Consider the following 23,921-nt stretch of genomic DNA (forward strand, 5'->3'; position numbering starts at 1 on the left):
ACAATGATAAAAATAAAAAGTTTGCTTGTAGAACACATACTCTAATTTAATGAAGGTAAAATCACTGTGACAAAATAAAGGCCTCGTTTTTATTATATGTAATATAAGTATATTATAGATGACAAATATATGTATATTTAATAAAAATGATAAGACCGCATCTATATGAGGTCTGGCATTCATTGGCTCTGTTTTAGGTGCGTTACATGCTAGTTTTAACCTTTTGATTAACTGCCAACCGACGAGGAAGATTTGACAGGAAAAAAACGCCTGATTTTTTTTAGATGGTTATCATGGAGCAAAGAAGCATAGCCAGTTATCACTGCTAACGTCTGTCAAACTGAAGTTAATTTTCAACTAAAAACTGAAACAAAGGTTTTCATGTAAGAAGTAAGTGGTTACTTTATTTTGCCGGTCACTGTACTTCTGGCGTTAAACGGCGTACACGATGAGGTAAAAAGTATATTTTGTTTAAAGAAACCTCATTAAAATATAGAATTTTATAGAACAATGAAACATGTTTAAAAGTTTCATTAAATCTAATTTTAATCTATAATAAAAGTGAAAAATGCATTTTGTTTTTAGAAAAAATATTGCTTAATATTGACCATTTTATTTGGTGAATTTCATTTTATCTTTCAGTGATTGTAGTACATATTTACTAATGAGCTACATTAGGAAGTAGATAGTAAAAACCGATTGTTTTAACAAAATATTTTATGAAAAAAAAAAGATTAAAAAACATTTTCCATTTTCTCATAACACGTCAATTAATTAAGATATACAATACATTTTTCCGGTGGTTTATTTTCATCGCTTTACAATGCTAATGGTGTTATAAAAATTACCTTCGGTATTGGAACTGGTTTTACAATTGCTATTGTTGTGTTTGCCATAAAGCTAGCGTCAAACACGAAGAAAGTATATGAACCTTTGCGTTGTATGCCCGCTCCTCCCCCCCTCCCCCCCCTGCACCTTCTCTTCTGCACTCGTGTTATATGATAGTTTAAATGTTTTCTAGTTTTATGATGGTGGTGATGTGGATGATGATGATGATGATGATGTGACGATGCGCTTGTGTGATGATGTGTTGGTAATTGGTGACAATTATGCAGGTGAACTTTATGGTGAATCGACTACTAAACTATGGAGAAAATTGTGACGCTTCACAGCTAATGTTGTATATCAGCGTTATGTTGTCTTTGTATTCCTTCTTTTACTTCCGTTGTACGGATATTTATGTGGCTATAGTTCTTTTTTTGTCTGCAGTTTGTTAAGCTAATTTTATTGGCTTATTTTTCATCAGTTCGTATAAGTAGTACTGCTCTGTATCTCTCTCTTTCTCTTTGTGTTGGTTTGCTTTTACTTTCATTATATAAATCAGTCGTTGGTAACCACTCCTTTGCATGTTTATTTTCTAGGTATTTTGCTTTCGTGTTTTTTGTTTGTTTTTGTAGCACATAACTTATAGTTTACGTCGTCACAATCGATCAATTAGTCTAATTTTAATAAAACTCTTTTCTCTCTTTTCTCTCTTTTCTCTCTCTCTCTCTCGCTCTTTCTCTATTGCTTATACTTCATAGTTCTGGCTAAGGTTGTACTTTTTCAAACAGCTTGTGTTTTATTTTCTTTACTTCATTGTTTAACACGGCACGGGTGCAATACAAACGCGCAATCGTTTTGTTTTACGTATGCGTTCGATAAGGATAAGAAGAGTATAAACAGTGTGTATGTTTCGTTTGATACTATTACAAATCAGCTTTATGTAATGCTTGTAAATACGTTGGCTTCAATATAGTTGTAAAACAAAAACTAAGAGTTCTCTGGCGGAGTGAGCAGGCTCCGGTGAAACAAGTAAAGTTGCACATCTTAATTTTTTGTTTGTTTAAAAAAAGCAAATTTCGCAAAATTGTGCATTATCAGCATACCGTGATTAATTTTCTAATCATACGAACACAATAGTATGCCTTGATAATACACTGCTTATTTATGAAGAATATGTTTCTTACTCTGAGAATCAATGAATTACTACTACATTAGGAGAAAAAATATATCTTTTGTGATGCGATGGTTGTGTGTTTTGATTTTTCTTCCATCCCTCCCTAATCTGTTCTGGTTTAGAAAATCGATGAAATTAAATGTTTTACGCATCTGATAGTTATTTGTTTTGTTTAGCATTCATAGTCTTTGGGGGGATTTTTCGAATAGGTAAATATGGATAAGCAAAAGCTCAACTCACGTCTACTACATTAGTGGTTTATGATTATTATTTTAGCCGTACTTTAGCACTCCTCACGGCACACATACTGACTACTATTTTACTCCAACATCAAATGATACGTTACGGTCACACTGTATATCGTTTGATGTAAGTAACTTAAGCTATCAGCTCATCATACTGCACAGAAAAGCGTAAAATGCTACCTCTATACAAAACGTACAATTCATATTGATCAGTCTTACTTGTTTCGATCAGTCAACCTAATTGTTCGTTACCTGCTCGCTGTTAGCTTGACTATGAACTGTAAATTACGCACTATGCGGCAATTGTTGAGAAATGTCTTAAGTTGAAGAATTGATGTTAACCTTGTACGATACACTGTTTTCCGGTTTAGTTTTCAATGTGAACAGAATTATTCAAAACTTTCAAGATGTTTTTCACCAGCTGTATTATTTGTGACAGCTGGGCCTGTGAAAAAATCTCGCGCGATTGTTCAATAATGCCGTTCACTTTAGAAACTGACCCGGGAAAAAAGTGTAATTCGTCCTAAACTTGTTGTGCTAGACTTTGTTTTAGTGATGTGTTCCATACTCCATGTTTGAGCGGGATTCAATTTCGTTTTATTGCTGATCAAGAACAAGTATGCGCTCCTTCGGGGCGGAGGGAGCACACCAAAGTCTGAGTGAATTGTGTGTTTTTTTCTCTGGTAGCAACGCGTTAAGCTTCAAAATAACGTATGTCTAATTTAGAATTGAATGTTCTTATTCAAACGTTCCATTTCCTTGGCTTACGCATTAGGCTGGTAAAAAGGTTACTTATTTCACAAAGAAACCTCTCAATAGCGTCTAATAGCCAGAAAGAAACCATACTAATGTAAGCTGTTTTTCAGTGATTGTTAGCAAACGTTACACTTTTGAATAGTTTGTTTTAAACAGAGTGCTTTTCGCATATATAGCTCTGAACGTATTGTGTTGATGTTGTTATGCTCATTGACATACACACATTAGACGCCGATTAGACACGGTATTCTTATTGAAAAATAGTTATACCTACGAACTAGCATTAGAAAGACTGGAATTGTAAGGGTTTTAATAAAGAAAACTGCTTTCGTAGTTCGTGCGAAACTAGCTAAGAAAGCACTCAGCTTGGCTTAAGCTATGAAAAAACATACGTCTATTATAAAAACTGACGACTTTTATAAATTTCTACACAGATTAATCCGTTCACAAGTTCATCAAATGATTTCTTTGTCTTATGGAGATCTTAGCCTCACCTGTCACATCTGTTTGTGTTTTCACAAGATTTTGTCTTGCTACAGCTGTTTATTTTGCTTTGAGATACGCTCCCTCTTTTTTATCCTCTTGTCAGTATTGTTTAGGCTGCATTTTGCAATTATTTCACTAGTCTTTTATCATTTTAGCGTACATAAAATATACTCCATATTAGATTTGTTTTGTTTTTCTTTCTTATCGCAATGTTCGGTTCTTACATGTGTATGGCAACTTTTGCTAATAATTTGATTAATGTTTATAGCGCGCTTTCTCGCTCTGTAGTAGTGATGCAAAATATCATTAGCCCTCATTTCGACAAAGACGTCCTTCGTGCAACATTGTGCAACTACACGCATATACTTAATTCGGTTGAGCTTAACTTAAGATTTTAGAAATGATCCGAATTGATGATTGCGCAACTAAGTATTGCCAAACACCTTAGGACGTTTCTTCTCACAGAGAAGTCATTAGAATCATTACCAAAACCTTTTTCATTTTGCCTCTTGTTTGTTACATTTTGTTAATGTCACTCCACAATAAATGTTCTATTTCATGTTGGTGTGTGTGTGTTTTTTTTATGGAACAATGTATGAATTGGAAATAATTTCCAATAATCAACACGTTTTTCGTTTTCCTTTTCCATCTATTTTGCTTGCTTGCCCGCCATTGCTGTATAATCACGTTGACTTTGTTTTTGCTTCATTTCGTCAAAATACTTTCAGTAGCTTTCATCTCACAGTAGTTTTGCTCCACATTTTACTGTCTGCACTACTTGGTTTCGCTTACAAAATCACAACATTTGAAATGGTGGCAGTTTTGAATTGCCATTGCATTTCTTCTTTTGGAATATACGCCATCCCCATCCGTACGGGCTGTACCGTTACCGTTTGTTCATCTGCGCCTATCATATTGCACGTGTTCATCGATTTTCGAAATGATTCCACGTGAAGTGAAGGGTTTTCTTTTTATAAATTTGTACCATTCATCATAAAACCCTTGCCACTGGTTTTCGTGCTGCCAGAGCTATTAGCTCTAGATTTATTGGCATTTATACACACTCTCAATATTGTTTGTTTCGCTCTTCCCACGCCGACAATCATCTTGGTCATTTTCAATGAACTAGGGCTAGTGGTATATTTTTTAATTGTTGCATTGTTATGGTTTGTTTTTGTAGCTTATGGATATTGGAAAATAAAAAAAATATATCTTATTATTATGCATGTTTTAAGTCAGTTTGTTCACACTTGCAGTACAACGCGCATGTCAATGCGTACAATTATAGCTCCACCACCTACAGCTTACGCTATGTTACACGATATTTTGAACAACTTGCTGGCAGTATCTTGCTTTGCTTCTTGCTTTAAGTAAAAGCTGAAGAATATTACATTTTAACTCCTTTCTTACTTTCATCCTTCATGTTGTGGCAGAGATTCAAAGAATCGATTGGTCGATCCGATCGTTCCGAAGATGTGATCTTCAATGCGCTGTCCCTTACCAATGTAATTGATCTTCTTGATAAAGAACGAATTTTAACTATACCGGTTCCGCTCGTCACACCTGGATGCAAACTTATACTGCTATTGTTAATGCTTTTATTTGAGCATCATCATACGGCAATCAGTTATACGCTCGGATCTTTATGGGATCTAAATCTATACAATAAATGATTTCAATTAACAAGCAACCTTATGAAAAACATCTACAAATTTACTCATTTCCATTACGTTTGTGTTCATTATAAAGTGTCAGTTATGAATGTTGTTATGCAGTGCATTGTTCTGTTTTTGACTGGGACATGTTCGTACATATGAACATAGTTATTATATATTGTTTAAAAAAACAAACAAACGAAATACAATAATCATTAACGAATTGTTAACGAGGAGTCACTAAACAAATTCGGGAACCGTTTCTCTCACGCATCCATCATCCGAAGATGGTTATATGTGTAACAACATGTATCACTTACGTATAACAATAAAGTACAATTAAAATTGACTACATACGGGTGCAAAAGGCTACCGTACACTAAACGGAGGAAAAAATACTTGATACGATAAAATGCTTGCAATTAAACTAGAATTAAATTAACGAACAAAACTGTTCGCTACGAGTTATATCGCGTTGGCGCAAAGGTGCAAAATAATACAATTATCAGGACGAGTGCAACTAAACGATACGATTATGTTTGACAAAGATATTCGTTTACTTCAACGACTGGGTATCTAGACAGTCAGATGAACGAGAGAAAACATGATATACATTTTCAGTCTACTGGTTTACAACCTATAAACAGAATGTAATAAAAATCATATGTAATGTTTTGCCACATTGATGCTTAAACAACTTATGTAATAAAATCAAAGCATAAAAAACGATTCAAACAGAATGAACGCAAAAGCCACAGTCATTTAGAAAACATGCTTAAAATAGGTGGGACAGATATTATACTATAGCCTGAACTTTTAATTTGTTTCTCCGTCGATCGGTTTTGGTAAATGCTAAAGATGTTTTCCCCTTCATTATGCAAAATACTGCTAAATGTTATTTTAGCTGAAAAAGTTCCAAAACTTTAGCAGTAAATATGAGTTTTCTTGTCTTTCATACTTTTCGTTCTTCGGTGTAAATACGCATAAAAAACCGTTCAAGACGCTTGATCGTTTATGTTATGTTTACATTTCGTTCGTGTTCAGTCTTGTGGGGTAAATTGCGTAGAACTCTTCTGTTTAATGTTTCGGTTACAGTCATATTTATAATATACGTTACGTTGCTTTATATTACTTCCCTTGCATTTCACTGCTTCTCACTAATCCCTATCGCTCCCGATACAAAGTATCAAAAAGGAGGTTTATTAAGTCTACATTACGCATTGTCTATAAGAGTTGACTAAGAAATTTGCTAATAAAACATCAAAACTGCGTTTTGGAGAGGATCAAAACATAGAGAACATTCATGTTCTATCAAATAGAAGAAAAAATTAAAACATCTATATCAAATCAAAAGACGCGTGCCGTGCACGGCGCATCATGCTGTATGCGCTTGCCCTCATCATGGCGGCCATTTGCCTTTATAGGCGCATACTATTACTACAATTGTACTATATTTACGATGCATCATCATCTCGCTACTTCTTCCTGCTGCATTTAGATTTGATCCGTATTTGCTATGTTTGAAGACAATAATTTCATTTACAACTAACAAACAAGAACATCGCTTATGGCGAATAGGGAACTACTTATTCGTTTCGTTCCCTTTTTGTTTCGCTTGCTTTACAATTGCGCTCTTATCAATCTTTCGTGCTGCATTATCGTTCGTCCACTTTCATAAAACAAATTTCTTGTACTTTTCGGTTACTGATTTAAATTCTTTTTAAGCTTCCAGGTTCCAGGAATAGGATCATTTCCGTTTGATGCTTGCGTTGCCTAAATAAAAAACGAACCGATTTTTAGTGTAAAATTTTTCGCTCACTTCAATTGCCTCACTCATAAAAGCAGGAGTCAGGATAATGGAGGAAGCTGTCGCTGTCAGGACTAATACAAAAAAATTAAAATCACGTTAGTAACAACTAAATCAAACGAGTTTTGAGGTAGCAGCGTTGCGGTACACATAATCTTATAGTTTAACTTTCACTACACACACGCACACACACACACGTACTAGTGTTATTTTTATCGTCTCAGCGTTTGCTACTTTTGAGCCTACACGCAGAAACAATATGCTGCTGCACTGAATGTGAAACAATGTTTTGGCAGTCCAGTTTTCAACGTTCAATATTGCAAAGCGGGTATGCTCATAGGGCCAGATTTGGTGTGGTGCAGCATGGCTATGCTCATAGCATGGGACAAAACATTAGTAAATTTGGATGAACGTTTTTTGTGGACTGCACTGATCACGCGCGTCCGGCGACGTTTCAACCATGACCACGAGTCGTCCATCGGGCAGCAGCGCAACATCGCTGGGTCGATCTTTTTCGTCCATACCTATTGCTAGCAGCCCATTAGACGAAGGACGTATTTCAACCTGTACCAAAATAACAAAAAAGGCAAAGAAAAACATTACGAACATGCATTTTCGATTATGTGACGCATAACTTACGGCCCACAGAAACTCTAGCTGGGGAGAAAATACCAGAACGCGTTGGTTTTTAGAATCGGCAACAATTACACGCCCATCATCATCGCAGCAAATGCCCGATGGTCGACTGAACTCATGAACGGCCGAACCTTCGTGGCCCTTTGCAGCAAGCACCTGAAATAGAGAAACGTATTTGTAGTATAAATTTCCTCCAAAACATTCTTCGTATTTTAGACGATAAAGGTTGAGTGATCGTAAAAAAAACAAACGAACAAACAAACAACCAAATACCTTGGAAAGCGTTGCATCGATCAACAGAAGCCGATGATTTTCAAAGTCCGATATGATGATATCTCCCTGCGGCGTGAAGCAAGCACCGCGCGGTGTCGTCAAACCTTTTAGGTATCGACTGTGATTAACCCCGTCGAAGCTGTAGCGCGATATAAAGAGACCGTCCGGGCTAAACAGTTGAATCCGGTGGTTTCGTGAGTCGGTGACCAAAATTTCACCCTTTGTGTTCACTGCTACATCCCACGGGTATTGAAACTGGCCACATTCCTTGCCGTAGCTGCCGAACTTAAGAAGAAACAGCCCTCCGGCCGAAAACACCTGCACACGATGGTTGTCCTTGTCCACGACAATGATGCGCCCCTGCCCATCCGTGCAGATGCCCGCCGGAAGATCAAACTGCCCGTTTGCCGTACCCTTGGAACCGAACTTTAGCTTGAACGTGCCGTCGGGGTAGAATATTTGCACGCGGTTATTGCGCCGATCGGCCACCAGTATCTGGCCGTCTTTGTCCACCGTAATACCCCAGGGACGGGAAACCTGACCGTCTTCATGGCCATCGAAGCCGAACGTAAGGCTAGGGCCAACGGCTGGTTTGGCCGCTACATGGTTGTTGCAGCCCGGAATACACTGCCCCAGTATCGGCGCTCCAGGAATCGGGCCGATGCCAAAGGACGTCGGTGACGACCCGAGTACGGATGAACTTCCGCTCGACCCTTTTCCCATCGGCTCCCACGACGATGAGCCGATGCGCTGGGCCGGTGTAGTGCTGCGAACGATCGGGCGTCGAGTTAGGATGTTACCAACCGACCCTACGACACCCACTCCGCCGACTCCGTTGCTAGGATTTACACCGCCACAGTTTGGACCCGTCGGTCCCTGTAAGCTCGCATTGCCCGAGCTGTTCGAGGACACGGAGTTGCTGCGCTGACCGACCAGCATCACATCGCCCTGCATGCGAATTTCCTGCAGCAGCTCAAAGTTCGGTGCCACGAAGGTGATGAACTCCTCCTTCGGCTGCAGGTTCTTGTACATCGCCGCAAACTGTTCCATCTGGCTTTCGCCCGTTGTTAGCGTCTTCGCAATCTCCATACTGCCCATCACCGACACAGAGTCGAGTGCCTTCGTTAGCATGTCGGAGGTCTGTGAAAGCCCTGCCAGGGCGGCCCGGAGCCCAGCCATCTGGTCGGAAAGCGAGGTTAGCTTCTGCTGGCGAAATTTGTCCACCCGATCCAACAGGGTTCGCTCGCGATCCTCAGCGGCCAGAATGAAGTGGCGCATCGCTTTGCGAATGCGGGCCGACGCTTCCATGGCGTCTCTTTCCACGGCCTGCGAGTACGTGACCGCACGATCGATGCTAGCCTTGATGTACTTTGTGCCCAGCTTGCCACTTTCCAGTATGGACATAATTTTCTCCGACGCACCATGCGAAATGTTTGCCACCGGTATGCACGAATGGTCTTTGTGGTCCCAGAGCGTACACTCTTGACAGACGACCTTCTTGCAGGACTCGCACAGATAGCGCAGCACCTCGCCGTGTACATCGCAGTGCGGTTCGGACAATCCTGCAGCCATGGGTCCGTTTGAAGGCCCGCTTCCATTACCACTGCCATGGCCGTTGCCCGGCACCATGCATGGGGCCGATCCGATCGGTGAGATTGTGTTTATCGAAATCACACAGTGATCTTTCGTGAAGGCGTTCTTTCCATGCAGCTGGGTGCAGTCTTCGCACAGCACATCGTTACAGTCCAAGCAGCGGCTGGAGGCGTGCGTATCACACCGGCCACAGATGGCTCCCACGGACGACGGACAGTGGCTGCCGTTGGAGGAGTTCGTCTGGGGCGAAGTACCCGGCGTGAGCTGAGCATGGCTCGCACACGAGGAGCCTATTACACCGAAGATTTCGTTCGCAGAGGTCACCGCGTGTGCCAGATGACCACCACCGCTCGATCCGTGTGATGAACCGATGATACCGACATTGCCCATGCCAATAGCCCCGCTGCTTCCGCTACTGCTGCTGCCAGTACCGATTGCACCCAAAACGTTGGAAAACAGGATATCCTCCGTAATGCTTATGCTATCCCGATCCAGTGAAGTGTTGTTATTGCTAGAAAATTGAACACAGTACGGGCGACGTCAAACAAACTCCAAGTTCAGCAGGGTTTATTGCCAACCAGCAGAGCAGCTTACCTTTGTGGAACCATAACCGGTCCCGAGCTCGCTTTATGCGGTGCATCCCAGCACGGTAGAGCGTTAAACAGACTCGAGAAGAAGATATGATCGTTGGAGTTGAAGTCACCTGGGCCATCGGGGCCACCACCGTTCGGACCACCGTTGGCCGTCTGTGGTGTTATCTGCATCGAAGAAGCGCCATTGGATAGCAGTGCCATAATCGTGCTTTATGCTGCAGAAATGGAAGTAAAACGAAACCTGTCAATTATTATATTGCACACAGCCTGCGATCGACGACTTTCAAGTTACTGTCAGAGAAACATTTAATTAATTCTGTGTTTAATTGAATGCCATAAATAATGTTTTGGAAATCGAGCAGACACGAGCAGCTGAGCTGTTGGTTTTACAATGTAAATTTGTTGGGCCATTTATTACAACGCAACAACAGTTAATATTCCTGTTCTTATAATGGATGTACAGTGAAGAAATTATTAGTTAAGCTCGAAGCAACACTATAATGCTGAGACTTGCATGAATGATACTAATTATAAATAATAGGTATTATGAGCTGCAGCAATACGACACAAACCACCACAACGCTTGAATGCATTGTGCAGGAGGTGGTAATGATGCATAGGGTTTCCCTCATCTCTTCCTTTCAGAATGCCGCTTGAGAGGCACAGGAAATCGGTTTACTTTGTGCTGGAAACCGAATCAGAGTGTCATCTTTCACTTTTGTTGTGCAGCTTGGTACGAACGGAAACAGGAAGTATGCGCTGGAAAATGGTTTACAAAATGTCACCTTCGTTAACCGGCACACCCTATATATATACATTTAAAAATGTATTCGAAATGTTCTATTGTGTATGCGGATCTTTATATACATTGAAGCCATTGATCTCCTCCCTCCTCCCACATCCGCATCGTTCTCTGTTAATCGTTCCATTACGAAATTACGATGCATTGTACAAAAATGTACTTCACTCGCAGAAAAATATTCTCATCCATTTTGTCGTCCCTGTCCGCATTTCGGATGGCAGCACAGTCAAAGAAAACGGACCCGATCCGAAACCGAAAAATTGTTTTCACGAGCAAAGAAAGCAGTTTTAAGTTTCGGTTCTTTCCTAGAAGGAAAACTAGCCAAAAAGATATCTGCGGGATCAATTAGGGCATTTGATTTACAATACAACCTTCTAACCGTTTTGGGTCCTGTTTTCGTGGTTGACTTTTCCGGCACGAGGGGAGGAAGGCGGGAAGGATTGTTTCCTCTATTCCCTTTCATCGCCTAATATTGTTCTTCTACTCAAATCTCTACCCTTGCGAGCAAAATGTGTACAGCCAACCAGCAGGAATGTATATGCATGTTTAACTCCTTATTTTTTAAGTCGGACTGCACATGCACAGTCGAAACGACCCACCGGCGGTAGAGTTTTGCCATTTGCAACCCCTCGAGCAACGGGGCACATGGTGAGTGTGTGTGTGTGTGTGTGTTTTTATTTTTTGGGACAAGCACAGCAAACGGAAAAAGCCGAAAAGGGCCACAGCAATTCTAACGATGCATTGAAGGTCCTCTTTCGGTTCTGCATCTTGCGTTGCATTTCTCGACTGTTTCCCTATTCGTCGTTTGTATACATTTATATCCTGCTAGGAGAACAAAAAACGGGATCCCATCGTGTAACGAACCCGGGGCTCAAGAAGTAAGAAAAACTGCATTAACTATGTGTGGCTCTAGCAGCGTGCGTGGCTGCATTTACTCAATATAAGTAATGTATTTCATTTTCTTCCAAGTTTTATTTGATCCCTGTGATTTAGGTCCCTGGAATGGTTGAGGCACCCCAGCGAGGCTGACCGAACCAACTTCTGAAGGGTATCCTGATTGAGAGGTGGGGTATTTTCCTACAGTTTCGGTACAGACTCCGGCAACTACAGAGAACAGGGGCGGTAAACTTCTTTGTCCTTTTTGCACTACGAACCGTTTGCACCCCTGGACGTCTCTGGAGGCAGCCAACATCGTTGCCAACATCGTTCCGCTTGAGCAAAAGTCAGGGCAAACACAAATTCATTAAAATGCTTTGCTTCGTTGCGTACTATTTATCGCAATAGAGAGAAAGAACAATCAAGTATGGGTTCTCTATAGATGCCCTTTACATCCGCTGACCTTCGAATACTGTAAGTCCTACGATTCCCAAAAACTTTGTTATTGATTCCTTTTTGTTCCTGTACTTTTCGATGTGTGTATGCAACATTTTGTATCAATATTGTTGGGATATCATTCATTCCTTGTTTGTACATGTGGAGATGTGCTTTAATTGAATGTATTTAAATTGTGTATCTCTATTCTGATAATTTTGCACTAAAAGCTCTTTGCTGTAAAATACATTAATCGTTTAGTAATATTAAAACATGGGGAATATATGTATAGCGCTATGTGTATGATATCCCTATGTAGTTAATGCGCACAAGGACTAAGCAGATTCTTGTTTAACCATGCATCGAAGTCTTTTCTTGCGAGCACAATATATATGGCGCAAGACCAAGGCAAGATTGAACATCATCGCTTGACGAATGCATTTTCTACCAGACGTAGCATTCCTTTATAATGTTCAAGGTGGTACTGGTAACGTTTTATCTGTTATTTTCCCATTTTTGGAATCTTTTTTGTTTTTTTTTACTTTTGAACCACCCAAAAAGCTCTTAAGAGCAGGAAACCATATCAAATGAATATTGTTAAATAGTGCCCGACCCTGTAGGGTCCTTGGGATGAGCTGTGGAGCATGGCATGAATTTTTGGTATAGATTTCATTTCATCAGCCCGCATCATTACATGTGCTGTTGTTTTTTTGTTTTTTCCCTTTTGCTGTTATTTCTATCCGCTTATCGAGTTTCGTTTTATGGTATGTTGCACTGCTTGGAGATGATTTACCGTGTCAGTGATGTGCGGCGTTTGTGTCTGTGTATGGTTTGTTCATGTGTGGGCTTGAAGCTTAGGTTCGATACTGGACCCAATAACAATCTACCTGCATACTGTTCTTACTCATTGTTCTTGTATTATTTTCCCTCAATGATCTGGGCTGGTATTATTTTCATTACTTTGTTTTAAACACAAACGTTTCTTTGCTAAAATCTGTCTTGTAAATAACAGATATGGTTTTGTACATCTCTAACATATATCTTTTGAGCAATACAGCCTCGCCATTCATTCTGAGTGTAAAAAAATCATGTAATATGTGTAGAATATAACATGCAATATGAATAAATCGTACAAAAAGCAGTCCCGTTTATCTTAATAAATATCACGTTAGGACGAGAAAACAAGCACGGCGATGAGGAAGAAACTCTCTCTCTCTCCCCCTATCAAGTAAATGCCGTTATAAATTTATGAAAATTGACCCTTGGCCTGACCGATGGGTCAATGCAGCATAGCTTTAGCGTGCGCCTACGGTGCAGCGAATATCCGAACAACTTAAGATCGCTTTACGCCCAGAGACATTCTTCTTTGCATATATATACTTGGCTTGATCATCTTTATGGATTTTAAAAATAATCGTGCGCTCCCGATATTAGAGAATATTATCATTAAAGTGTACTAAAGGATCGTAAGAAGTCGCATTAAATTGATGAACCTATATTGAACACTATTTAAACATCCTGTTCCACTCCATAAATAGGAGGCCATGGTCAAAGGGCAAATAAGGCAAATACTCATTAATCAGTGAAAGTTGATCGATACAACTGGAATGATATCCGCCGGTACAGGCGATTTCTTATGCGCAAATAAATCCGATCCATATGAACTGCGCATATAACGAGAAAATAGTATGAAAAAGTACTGCCGGAGAAAGTTGCAAGCAGTTCTCCAGCCATCGAGCAAACCTTGCGTCTCCCACTGTTTTGCCATTTGCCAGGAGAAACGTCCTGCCAGAGTTGTAAGCAGGCTCCTTTCCCTTCACAATTTATAAACGACCCATCTAGCAATAAGACCCGGAGTTCCGCCGAATGCCAGCATTCATCCTTCTGAATCCCAGGGCAGGGGCTGTCGAAGACGCCCTTTGTAGCAGACGGGCCTCGTACAAAAAGAGAAAGACGAAAAAACGATACAGAGGCATCATCATCGTCCCAAGGACACCTTGTGATGAAAACCGGAACGGTACCGAAAGCGCACTACATCTACCTACCTACCGAACCGTACGTACATGCACCCTCTTGCTGCAGGCTCGAAAAAGGTTTCATTTTGCTGGGAATATATAAAAGGAAGGAACTGGAAAAGAAACGGAAAAACAGGTCCACGCCACTACGATAGGTCTTTCGGTTGCTGTTGCTTCTGCTGCTGCTCCAAAACATCCCGTCCCGGGAGATGATCCCATCAGGCAACAGGCAGGAATGCAACAAAACCGAGGAGGTAAGAAACACACCGCCAATGCCCAATGAAGAAATTGCCATGACCACAGAGAGTGCCGTTCAAAAAACAGGAAAATGGCTTCAAGCAAAACAGCTCGAGAAAGGGTGTGAAGAAGCAGAGGAAGGATGCCGGGAGGAAATGCAACGAAGAGGGAAATGCCGAATAAACATATAGGAAATTGTGGATAGAAATTGACAACACACAGCGGCGCAAACGTGCATGCATCGCATGGCTGCAGCGAAAGGCGGAATGTGTATGGCCATCGAAAATGTTGAGGTAGGTCCACAAACGAGAAGAGCGCATAACAAAACGGCTGCAATCCGAGAACGCTGGGACGTCCGTCACCCACATTGCAACTTTATGCTGCCGGAACGGTTCAACAAAACAAGGGAGATAGCGAGAGAGAGAAAGAGAAACAGAGAAAAAGAGAGAGAGAGAGAGAGGGAGAGAACTCAAACCAGCGTAAAATGAAGTTGGAGAGCGAAAATATCGCGCGGCAAACGCGTGGAATGGGAATTGCGATCCGCTCAGTGACCTCTTGTGCGGGGACTGATCGAAAGCTGTGTACTCGCTTTTTTCCTTCTTTTTGCTCATTCAAAACACCCCGCAAACGCGTATGAAAAGGGCGCGAAAAGGGAAGCGAAACGTATATTTATTTATTTTTCCTCCATTCCATTCCTGCGCGGGGAGCACATGGCGACAATTATTCTGGCTTGCAGCTGCTCCCTTCTGGCTTCCAGATAATGTTTAGGAGAGCGCACATGTACAGATGGTCGTTGTTACTTCATTTGTCATAGAATATGAGAGCAACTTCTTGCTGGCAGTATGTTTGGCCTCATTTGAACGATAATTCTTCAGCATTATAAATTCCATTATTAAGCGTTTAGTTTAGTTTTAGTTTTGCTGTTTACGAACATATGATCCAGCCGTCGGCATTCAAGATCGTCAAGAATTCAGGATCTCGCCCATTCTGTGGTAAGAAATTTTGAAATAACTAATCAGAATAACTTAATCGGCTGTTATAAACAACCATGGACTGGGTATTCGACTAAAATGTTATTGACCGCAAGTTGTGGCTCAATTTGCCTGTCCTTCTTTACTCTCATTCTCTGTTCCCTTTTGTCCCGAAATTGACCAAACATCTGCTGTTGTTGTTTGGAATTGTCGATGCGCTTAAGATGCATCAACACGAAACACCTCCCCAGCGCCAACTCCACCCCGTGCGTTCCCTTTTCCAACTGTCTGCCAATTTTTTGAACTGCTTATAACAACCTGCTTGGTTGGCCTGCTTGCGGTGCAGCTGCAACTCCAGACGATGCAGATGTTGCAGCTGGGGGTGCATCCATAATTCCTGTCCCTTTCATGCTGGTCCTCCAACGGGCGCACACATACACTCGCAAACGAAATGGAGCAACTGGCAACATAATCATCTGGGGTACAGCTATTATCCGCCGCTGGAGTTCATGGCGATTTATTATGCACCCTCTAACCAGAAGCCGACAACAACTGTACGCGGTTTTGTTTGAAGCGTACGCGGTGGCGTTTCTTCCGCTCGATTACCACCCTTTTCTCGTGCATGTTGTCCGTGGGTCGGGAAAACATTCACTGCCCTTCTGCACGATGCACCCTAACGAAATCGTTTACCATCTTGGACCTTTAGGAAAGAAAGTATTGCAATGCGGTATATGTGCAAGTGGATTGCGAAACCGCACTAGCGTCTGCCCACATCGGTACAATAATGAACAGTGCAGATGAAGGGAATAAATTGGGCACATTTAATAAGAGATAGCAGGTTGGTTATTGATGGAAGGTTTGCGTAAACAAAAACGACCGTTGTTACTTGATGAGGATAGGTACATTTTCAAAAATCAAAAAAAACCCTAAATCATTTACAAGTACAGCAGTAGTAATCAAAGGAACACAAAAGAAACGTAGTCATTTAAAGTGGACCTGAAGAGTGGATCCAAACTATTCACCTATCCAATCCAAACCGAACATCCACTGCGCGTATCTCAACGCGTGTACACAGGGAAGCCTAAAGGAAAACAAAGCAAAAGGGGAAACAAATTTATGTATGACGCTTCAACATTAAAAGAAGCACCATCTGCTGCTGCTGCTGCTGTTGCTGCTGCCGTCGGATAAATGTGTGCCCGGTCGTCGTTCCACGTTATTTCTATTCCATCTTCTTTCCCTTTGAAAAAGTCTTTTTGAAACAGAAGAGCGAAAAAGAATAACGATATTACCATCCCCCGTATGTACCATTTGGGCACAGCATAAATAAGTTGGTAATGAAACATGTGTGTGTGTGTGTGTGAGTTAGTCTTTTGTGAACCATGAGCAGGAATATTACCCAAATGGGGTCTGACTTAGCAGGTAATTTGTACTGCGGCAGTCGCAAGGACTTTACACGCAACTTACATGCATGCACGACAGCTAAAAGCTATTCCAGTTTTCATATGATATCTCACAGCATTTAGCATAAACTGAAATGCAATTTTTGCTCACTAACTACTAGAACTTGGACTGTACTTGTAGTAATCTTTCAAAAATGTAAACCATTCTTTTCCTCTTCCACTATGCAATGTTTAGGGAAACACACACACACACATACAACACAACCCATCAACACATGTCGTAATTGTTTATCGGGCCATAATTTTTGGTACATTTTTGTTTACTAGTTTAGTTCCGCTGTGCGTACGCCACAGATACCACAGATACACCACTGACACGCATACACTCACACAAACACATACGCACACAATTAAATTCGAACTGTATAATTGTGCTTGCAGAGCATGGCCATCAGCATAAGCGTTCTATGTTGCAAAGGGGGTGTTGTTGTTGTTGTATATATTTCGGTTGTTTTTGTTGATACCGCACACACACGCACACACCCGCCGTAGAGGTCCGCCGAGCGCACTGTTGTTATTGTGTCAGTGCGCAGGCGCGGACGGGGACAAAGTATTTTTCCACCCCCTTTTTCAAAGCGTGTATCAAACACACGGGGCGCGTCAAATCTAACCGGCAAAATGTGGGACGTTCACCTTGCCGAAAATAGCCCGAAAAATCAAACGTCGCTGGCGCAAAGTTTGTTGAACTTTCTGCTAAGGATTGAAGGATACATTGACCCCCGGGAATAGAACGGATCGGATCGATCCGGGGGAGGGTGAAGAGATGGCAGTAGGCAATCGCGTCCCATCCCACCCACAGCGAAAATCACCCTAAAAAGGACATTTTGCTCGTGCTTGCTCATAGTGTTTTTGGGGAAGATGAGAACGCAATGCACTTGGGGGAAAGCGAGAGAAAGGAATGGCATGCTAGGGAGATGGGCTGTGTTTGTTTCATGTTGGTAGTCGGCGTTCTGCGCCCATCCTATGGTGCTTGGCTGAAACCAACACTAGTGAACTACATTCGATGTGAGAGCGATTTGAGCAGCCGAAGAGCAGGAGGGAAGAGGAGGAGAAAATGGGAAAAGCAGGAAACCCACCATCGTTCCTGCAGAAATTTCAATAACAACAGAAGCCAGAAACGTCTTCCGGGTGATCGGGTCCTTAATGTTGACGCGCAAAAGAACGATGCCTCCTCCCGCTTTACCCTGGAGGAATTGAACTAACGTAGAAGTGGAAGGTAAGAATATCGAATGGCGTACGAGCGCTGCTGCGTACACAAGAAAATGGGGTTGTTTCGGAAACTTGCGTCAAGGGTAGGTCCATCCATGGCCGCTGGCACACGGGTTCGTCGTTACTTAAGATGGTTAGCAAGGATTCCCCTTCCCCAATGTTAGCGCGCGTAGAAAGCGGAAAGGCACCACCATCACCACCACTAGCGAGAAACGGTTGATTTGTTTGCGTTCGGGACGTTCCGCGTATCCTTTTAGGCAGGAGGAGCGTGAGGGGAAGGGAATTCTGTGCGAAACGGTCATTTGTAGGGATGCGCGTTGAAGAAGCAAGAATGTGTCGGGTCAATGAACTTTTACGACGCACTCTGCAAACCCCGCGGAGTGAGAAAGAGACCGAGAGGGGAAAAGGCATGTGGTGTACTTGTAGAGGAAAGCGGCCATTGAAGGATGGCTTTCTCTCTTTGCCGTATGTCTAAAAATGACGTCTTCATTCTTCACAGAATTATTCTCATTTCGGTTGGTAGAAAATGGTTTGGGTTAGGATTAATTTTGTGAAATTTGGTTTAAGAAAAATTGTATCTCTTGCATTGTTATCCATTGATAATATTGTATTGCGATATTTTTGCATTAGGTTAGAATCATTCAGAACGTGTTTATTACTGTTAGAATACATTAAAAAAACAAATGAGCCTATTTTTATTAATCTATTTAGCGGAGCTTTTTTCTCAAAACTTTTCAATCATCATGTTTAAGTGCCAACACGAAATACATGTTTGGTTTACTCTGACCGTTATAACAAAACCCGCCCTTAGGGCGCATCCAGCAGCCATTTTTAATGAAATCCTTCCTAGGCTTTGATTCATGCTTGGGTTACGTATCAAATTTGGCAAGTTTGTGGTGTAATAGCTGTATAGGAAGGATCCAACAGGGATGTATATCCAAGTAATATGTAAAAAAATGTATGTATCGTGCAATTTATTGAGACAAAACGGGAATGGACATCTAGTATAAAGATCAATTCTTTTTTCTTCTTTGGCTTAACAACCGTTGGCTTTCAGTGATTTATTGATTTTCCCCCATATCAAGATAGTCAGTCTTACGTATGGCGGCACGGTCCATTCTGGGCTTGAACCCATGATGCATGTTGTTAAGTTGTACAACTTGACGACTGTGCCATGAAACCGACCATCAAAGAGCAATACCTAATCAAAAAACACTACCACCCTTATTCATTCCATTCCAAGAAGTACATAAATCTCAATGTAAATAAAACATTACAAAATTTAATAAATTCAATTCAATCCGAAAACAATAATTTCTCCAGACCTTGTGAACTGATCTAATTTTTGTATTTTGAACTGACATATTAAATAATTTTTATTCCGATGATTTGCTATCCGTTAAGGACAGTTTTTACCAAAATTAAAAATAATTGTTTCTGATGTAATACATTTTTTGCAAAAATGTTTAAAACGTTCGTTATTGGATAATGTTTACACTTAGCTTTTTATAATATATTTGCGAATGTTTCACGCTGGTATAGCTGGTAACTTATTTAAAAGTCCTTTAAAATTTGTGACAGCAGATGATTTATGACAAATTAATAATAATTATTATTAAATTTTAATTATTAATTATTAATTATTATGTGAGTAGCTACTTTTACAAAAGAAAGAAAGAAATCTATCATAATTAAACTACTTCAATGTTTAGAGTTTTCCCAAAAATCGAGATTATTTCATTGGGAACCATAACAAAAATATCAAATCCATTTACTGCTGAGTTGCAAAAAATACAATTCATTCACAAGCAATGTACCATTTTCAGAATAATCAACGCTAGCATATTTTGAACAACCATTTATCATTACCATAAGTAAGTAAGTAAGGGAAAGTCTTCCCTTCTTTGCTTTCGGGACAAATTTCCATCCAGAAAGAGAAACACTTTTCTATATTCACCGTTCGCTTCGTGGGAGGAAATGCGTCGTGAGTAAATGGATGTAGGGTGAAAAGAACGCCATTCCGCGGACGTGCCATGGTTTTCCCCAACCCTCCCGTAGCTAGAGCCTTCGTTGCTCTTCACTGGTTGTGTTTTGTGTATGCCTGTATGTATGTGTGTTTGTCACCGTTTACAATCACTACTCCCTCCTCTCGCCTTGTGCGGGGGCACTGTCGCTTTCCCACAACTTTCACTCTCTGGTCGCAAAACGCACCAAAGGTTTATCAAATCATGGTAGTGGTGGTGTACTACCGTACACACGCACACATCCACACATCGGCGCCAAAGCATTACAGTTAAATGGAAAGGAAGGAAAAGAAGGGAAAAGCTTCGCCGCTCGTTTACTCGTTTACTTATTACCAATGGACTAGCTCGTATCGGTTTGTAGTCTTAGGATTTTAAAGACTTATTTTAATTATTTTTCTACAGACTTTTTGTAGCCAGACCAAACTGAATGCATTCAATTCGTGTAAGATGCCAAGAATGTCAGCGTATGCCTTTGCTTAATCGAGCGAACTTACCTTCTGTTTCGACAGTTTGCCTCTTTTGATGCTTTCGTCCAATAATGTCGGTGCCTTTACGGTTACGCTGCCAGCTTGGCGCACAGTGGAAAAGCGAACGCGCACAAATCTATGCCACCACCGGCGGCGGTACACGCATACACCACGCACAGATAGAAACACACCGCGAAGATGATGCACTACAATTAAATAAATACACACATGGGCACAGACACATACAAGCACACCAGCACGCACACGCACGTTCGCCCAGCCGCCTAATCCACTGACACTTTTCACGCGCACGTTTTGGTACCGTGTGCGCGTCCGTCTGTCGCCGCCGTCGTCGTCGTTTATCCGGTTGCGCGCTTCCCTGTTTTTATCACATTCCACAGACAGAGGACGTTGCTGTTTGCGGCATTTATTCCATTCTTTGCTCCTTCCTGTACATCGGGAAACAAATGATTGAATCGTTGGGATGAGTGTACTATAGAAAGAAAAAAAAACAATCACACACACACACATACGCGCGCATGCACCCATGGAGTGGGAATTGTCCGGGTTGGAGCAAAAGTATGGCGAACGTGCGTGTAGGAGGGAACGATCGTTGGGATGCTGGCTTACTGCGATGGCGGCGGGTGAAGCCCGTACACTCATGTTCCACCCCGTCCGCCGTGCCCTGGTGCTGCACTTTCACTTTTCCCTCGCTACTGAATCTCATCCACTCATCCCCCCATCCACAACTCCACCCAAACGCTCCACTCTCCCTGTCCGTGAATAGCGCACACGCACACAGACTGACACGACCAAGGAAGAGGTGAACGAAACAGAAGAGACAAAAACAGTGCATACGCACAAACTGCCCTTGCACCTCGGCATGCTATGTGTGTGTGTGTGTGTGTGTGTGTGTGTGGTACGGCGGGGCGACTTACTCATGCGTCGCGCGCACTTGCTCCTTTTTCGTTTTTCTCCCTACACGGGAGAGTTTCCTCTTATTCGTTATCGCGCACCCCGTGGCCGATTTTTTACCCGGCTCACAAGGGTTTTGCTTTCTCTCGTCTTATCACGCACGCCCGCTTTGGATTTCATTCTCGTCCCCTCCTATCCCTCCTCTTGACCTACCCGTGTGCGCGTATGTGTGTGTGTGTGCCTCTTCTTTCTTTACAGTCTTCTCGGCCAATGACGCAGTAAAGCATCGAAACCGAAAACGACACGGCATATTTACCTAGCAAACACGGGGAAAGGTAACAGATATAGTGGAATGGGGATGAGGCGAGGAGGGGCATAAACGAGGGGAACTACGACAAAATGGGAACAAACTGATTTTACACCGCCTGAGCGCAACGTCCGCCACCGTTTTTCACCCTCCGACGCCCATTAAGAGATAGAGTTATTCTGCTACGGGGGTTTTCCGTTCCGTTCGAACCAGGAAAGATATCGGAAAGATGTGTGCATGATGAATTTAGAGAACCAAAACGAGGCCTTAGCCTTAGCCACCCGTCTTAGCAACCGCTGATGAATTCCGCAGCTCTCCCATTTGATCGTGTGTGGTGATTTTGCCGTTTCAAAATGGTCGTCTAACGTAGAGAACACCATCGTTCGGTATCCAGCGCGTGCGATGGGGCTCGGTTGTAATGGATGACGAAATAAATTTCCTCCGCGTCTGCACACAGGCTCAGTATTGCCAGCGAGATAAAATGGTTCAACAACACAAAACGAAAACTAAAAAACGGCGGAATCCCAATCGCGTAGCATAGTTCACGAGCATTCGCTCTCCCTCTCTCTCTCTACTCTTCGGGGCGCTCTTCTCTTCCATGCATGTTATCCGACATGGCCCAGTTGGTACGATGCATCCCGAAATGCATCCGGCGCACAAAGCCACACAATGCAACGCTGAGAGAGGGATTTAATGGTGGTACGTGTGCGCTGCGTTGTGGTGGGGTGGTGCCCGGCACTGGTTACGGGACGTGCTGAAAACGCAAACAGCACATACCACCAACACCATCACCACCACCAGTGGCCGTTTCCTTCCAACGTATAGCCCCCGGAAAGTGTCGGATAATTGCCCCTTTCCGCTGCGCCTTACTGCGATGATGATGCGTACCTACGTTGGATGGGGCCGCCACCCCGCCGCCGCGTTCGAGCGTTAAGCCTTTGCCCCCTCCTCTCCCCCCCCTTTCTCTGTCTGTGCATCGCACTCTATTTTCACTATCTATATACTCCAACCAGTCTGTGCCGTCCTCATTCATGTGGTTTCCTGGCTTCACTGCCACTGGTGGCGCGCCGCTCGGTGTTGTAAATGAATCTTTCGCAGAAGGGTGCGGGGAAAAAAACGCACCAAAACTACCACACTATTTCAGTTTCTATAGATAAAGTCCGTACACCAAAAAACACAAACACGCGCACACATTGCACACGCTTGCAGTGCGCCGCAGAGAGTACGCGGGGAACAAGGCGAAACCCTTCCACCTCTCCACAGACATGATGGATTCTTCCATTCGGCGCAAGCAATGCAAGCGATCCGTTCAGTAAAAGCCGTAGTGAAATTTACCAATTTCTTGCCGCTTATCGCTGCTCGCACTGATACGAATTGCACAAAGAAAACACACGACACATAACGATACACCACAGTTAAAACGTTTTCCCGGATTTCATTGATGTTTCGCAGTTCTTTTCTTTTGCGTCTCGCTCTCCCCACGGTGGGGGCAGTCTTTCCGTTTCCCTGACTTTACGACAGCAAACCACACCACCGGTCGGGTTCTCGGTGGCACTCCCTTGCGCAGCGGTTGAACACGAATGAATGAAGGAAAACAATTCTCGACCAACGTCAAAAGCGGCGCCTCGCTTCGCCCTGCTTCCCAGAAAACAACCCGGTGTACGCGAACGGCACGGATAATGCGGACGCTTCGTTTGACAAAAACGCTTCAATTTTGATTCGATTTGCGGAGAGCTAAATTATCGATAAAATATGGTACAATTGCAGCAAACTCATTCATCAGCATATCGATTGTGAGAATGATGATGATGAATGAAGCGAATGGTGTGCAAGCGATTTCAGGGAATTTTCTGTTCGCACAAAAATCCGAACCACTCTGTGCTGGTTTGTACTTAAATAAGAAAGAAAAAAAAATTATTTACATTGTCATTGATAACAGTTTTCCGAGCAAATTGTTATTTTATTTGACAATTATTCGATTTTTGCATACATTTTCAAATTGATTCCTACAACCACAAGCCATGACGGTTGACCCACTGTTGGGATAGCGTCGGCTTTCGAAATAATTCGAACATACCGATTTGAAATATAAATTTTGAATCGTTAAATGTCTGTTGCTGTACAAAATGCGCAAACATGGTTTGTTAATTACACTACCAA

General features: G+C 42.2%; 1 protein-coding gene across 2 annotated transcripts; it reads right to left on the bottom strand.

Moving 5' to 3' along the window:
* Positions 1-787: 787 nt before the first annotated feature.
* On the bottom strand, positions 788-23,332 carry LOC120894197 (protein wech). Of its 2 annotated transcripts, none has more exons than XM_040296635.1 (6): positions 23,097-23,332; positions 20,567-20,988; positions 10,045-10,258; positions 7,858-9,961; positions 7,588-7,740; positions 788-7,512 (listed from the first exon to the last, which is right to left on the bottom strand). In XM_040296635.1, the coding sequence occupies exons 3-6, from the start codon at positions 10,242-10,244 to the stop codon at positions 7,342-7,344; spliced, it is 2,628 nt and encodes an 875-aa protein (XP_040152569.1). In that variant the 5' UTR covers positions 10,245-10,258; positions 20,567-20,988; positions 23,097-23,332; the 3' UTR covers positions 788-7,341. The 2 variants fall into 2 exon arrangements, with proteins under 2 accessions (XP_040152569.1, XP_040152570.1); XM_040296636.1 differs by having other exon boundaries at positions 20,567-21,032.
* Between the last annotated feature and the right edge of the window lie 589 nt (positions 23,333-23,921).

This window comes from Anopheles arabiensis, chromosome 2, assembly GCF_016920715.1.
Source record: "Anopheles arabiensis isolate DONGOLA chromosome 2, AaraD3, whole genome shotgun sequence".
Taxonomy (NCBI): domain Eukaryota; kingdom Metazoa; phylum Arthropoda; class Insecta; order Diptera; family Culicidae; genus Anopheles; species Anopheles arabiensis.

Coding starts and splice junctions, on each gene's coding strand:
- LOC120894197 (XM_040296635.1), bottom strand. CDS start 10,244: ATGGCACTGCTATCCAATGGCGCTTCTTCGATGCAGATAACACCACAG. Junction 9,962..10,044: donor CCGGTTATGGTTCCACAAAG/GTAAGCTGCTCT, acceptor TCAATTTTCTAG/CAATAACAACACTTCACTGG. Junction 7,741..7,857: donor TCGATGCAACGCTTTCCAAG/GTATTTGGTTGT, acceptor TCTCTATTTCAG/GTGCTTGCTGCAAAGGGCCA.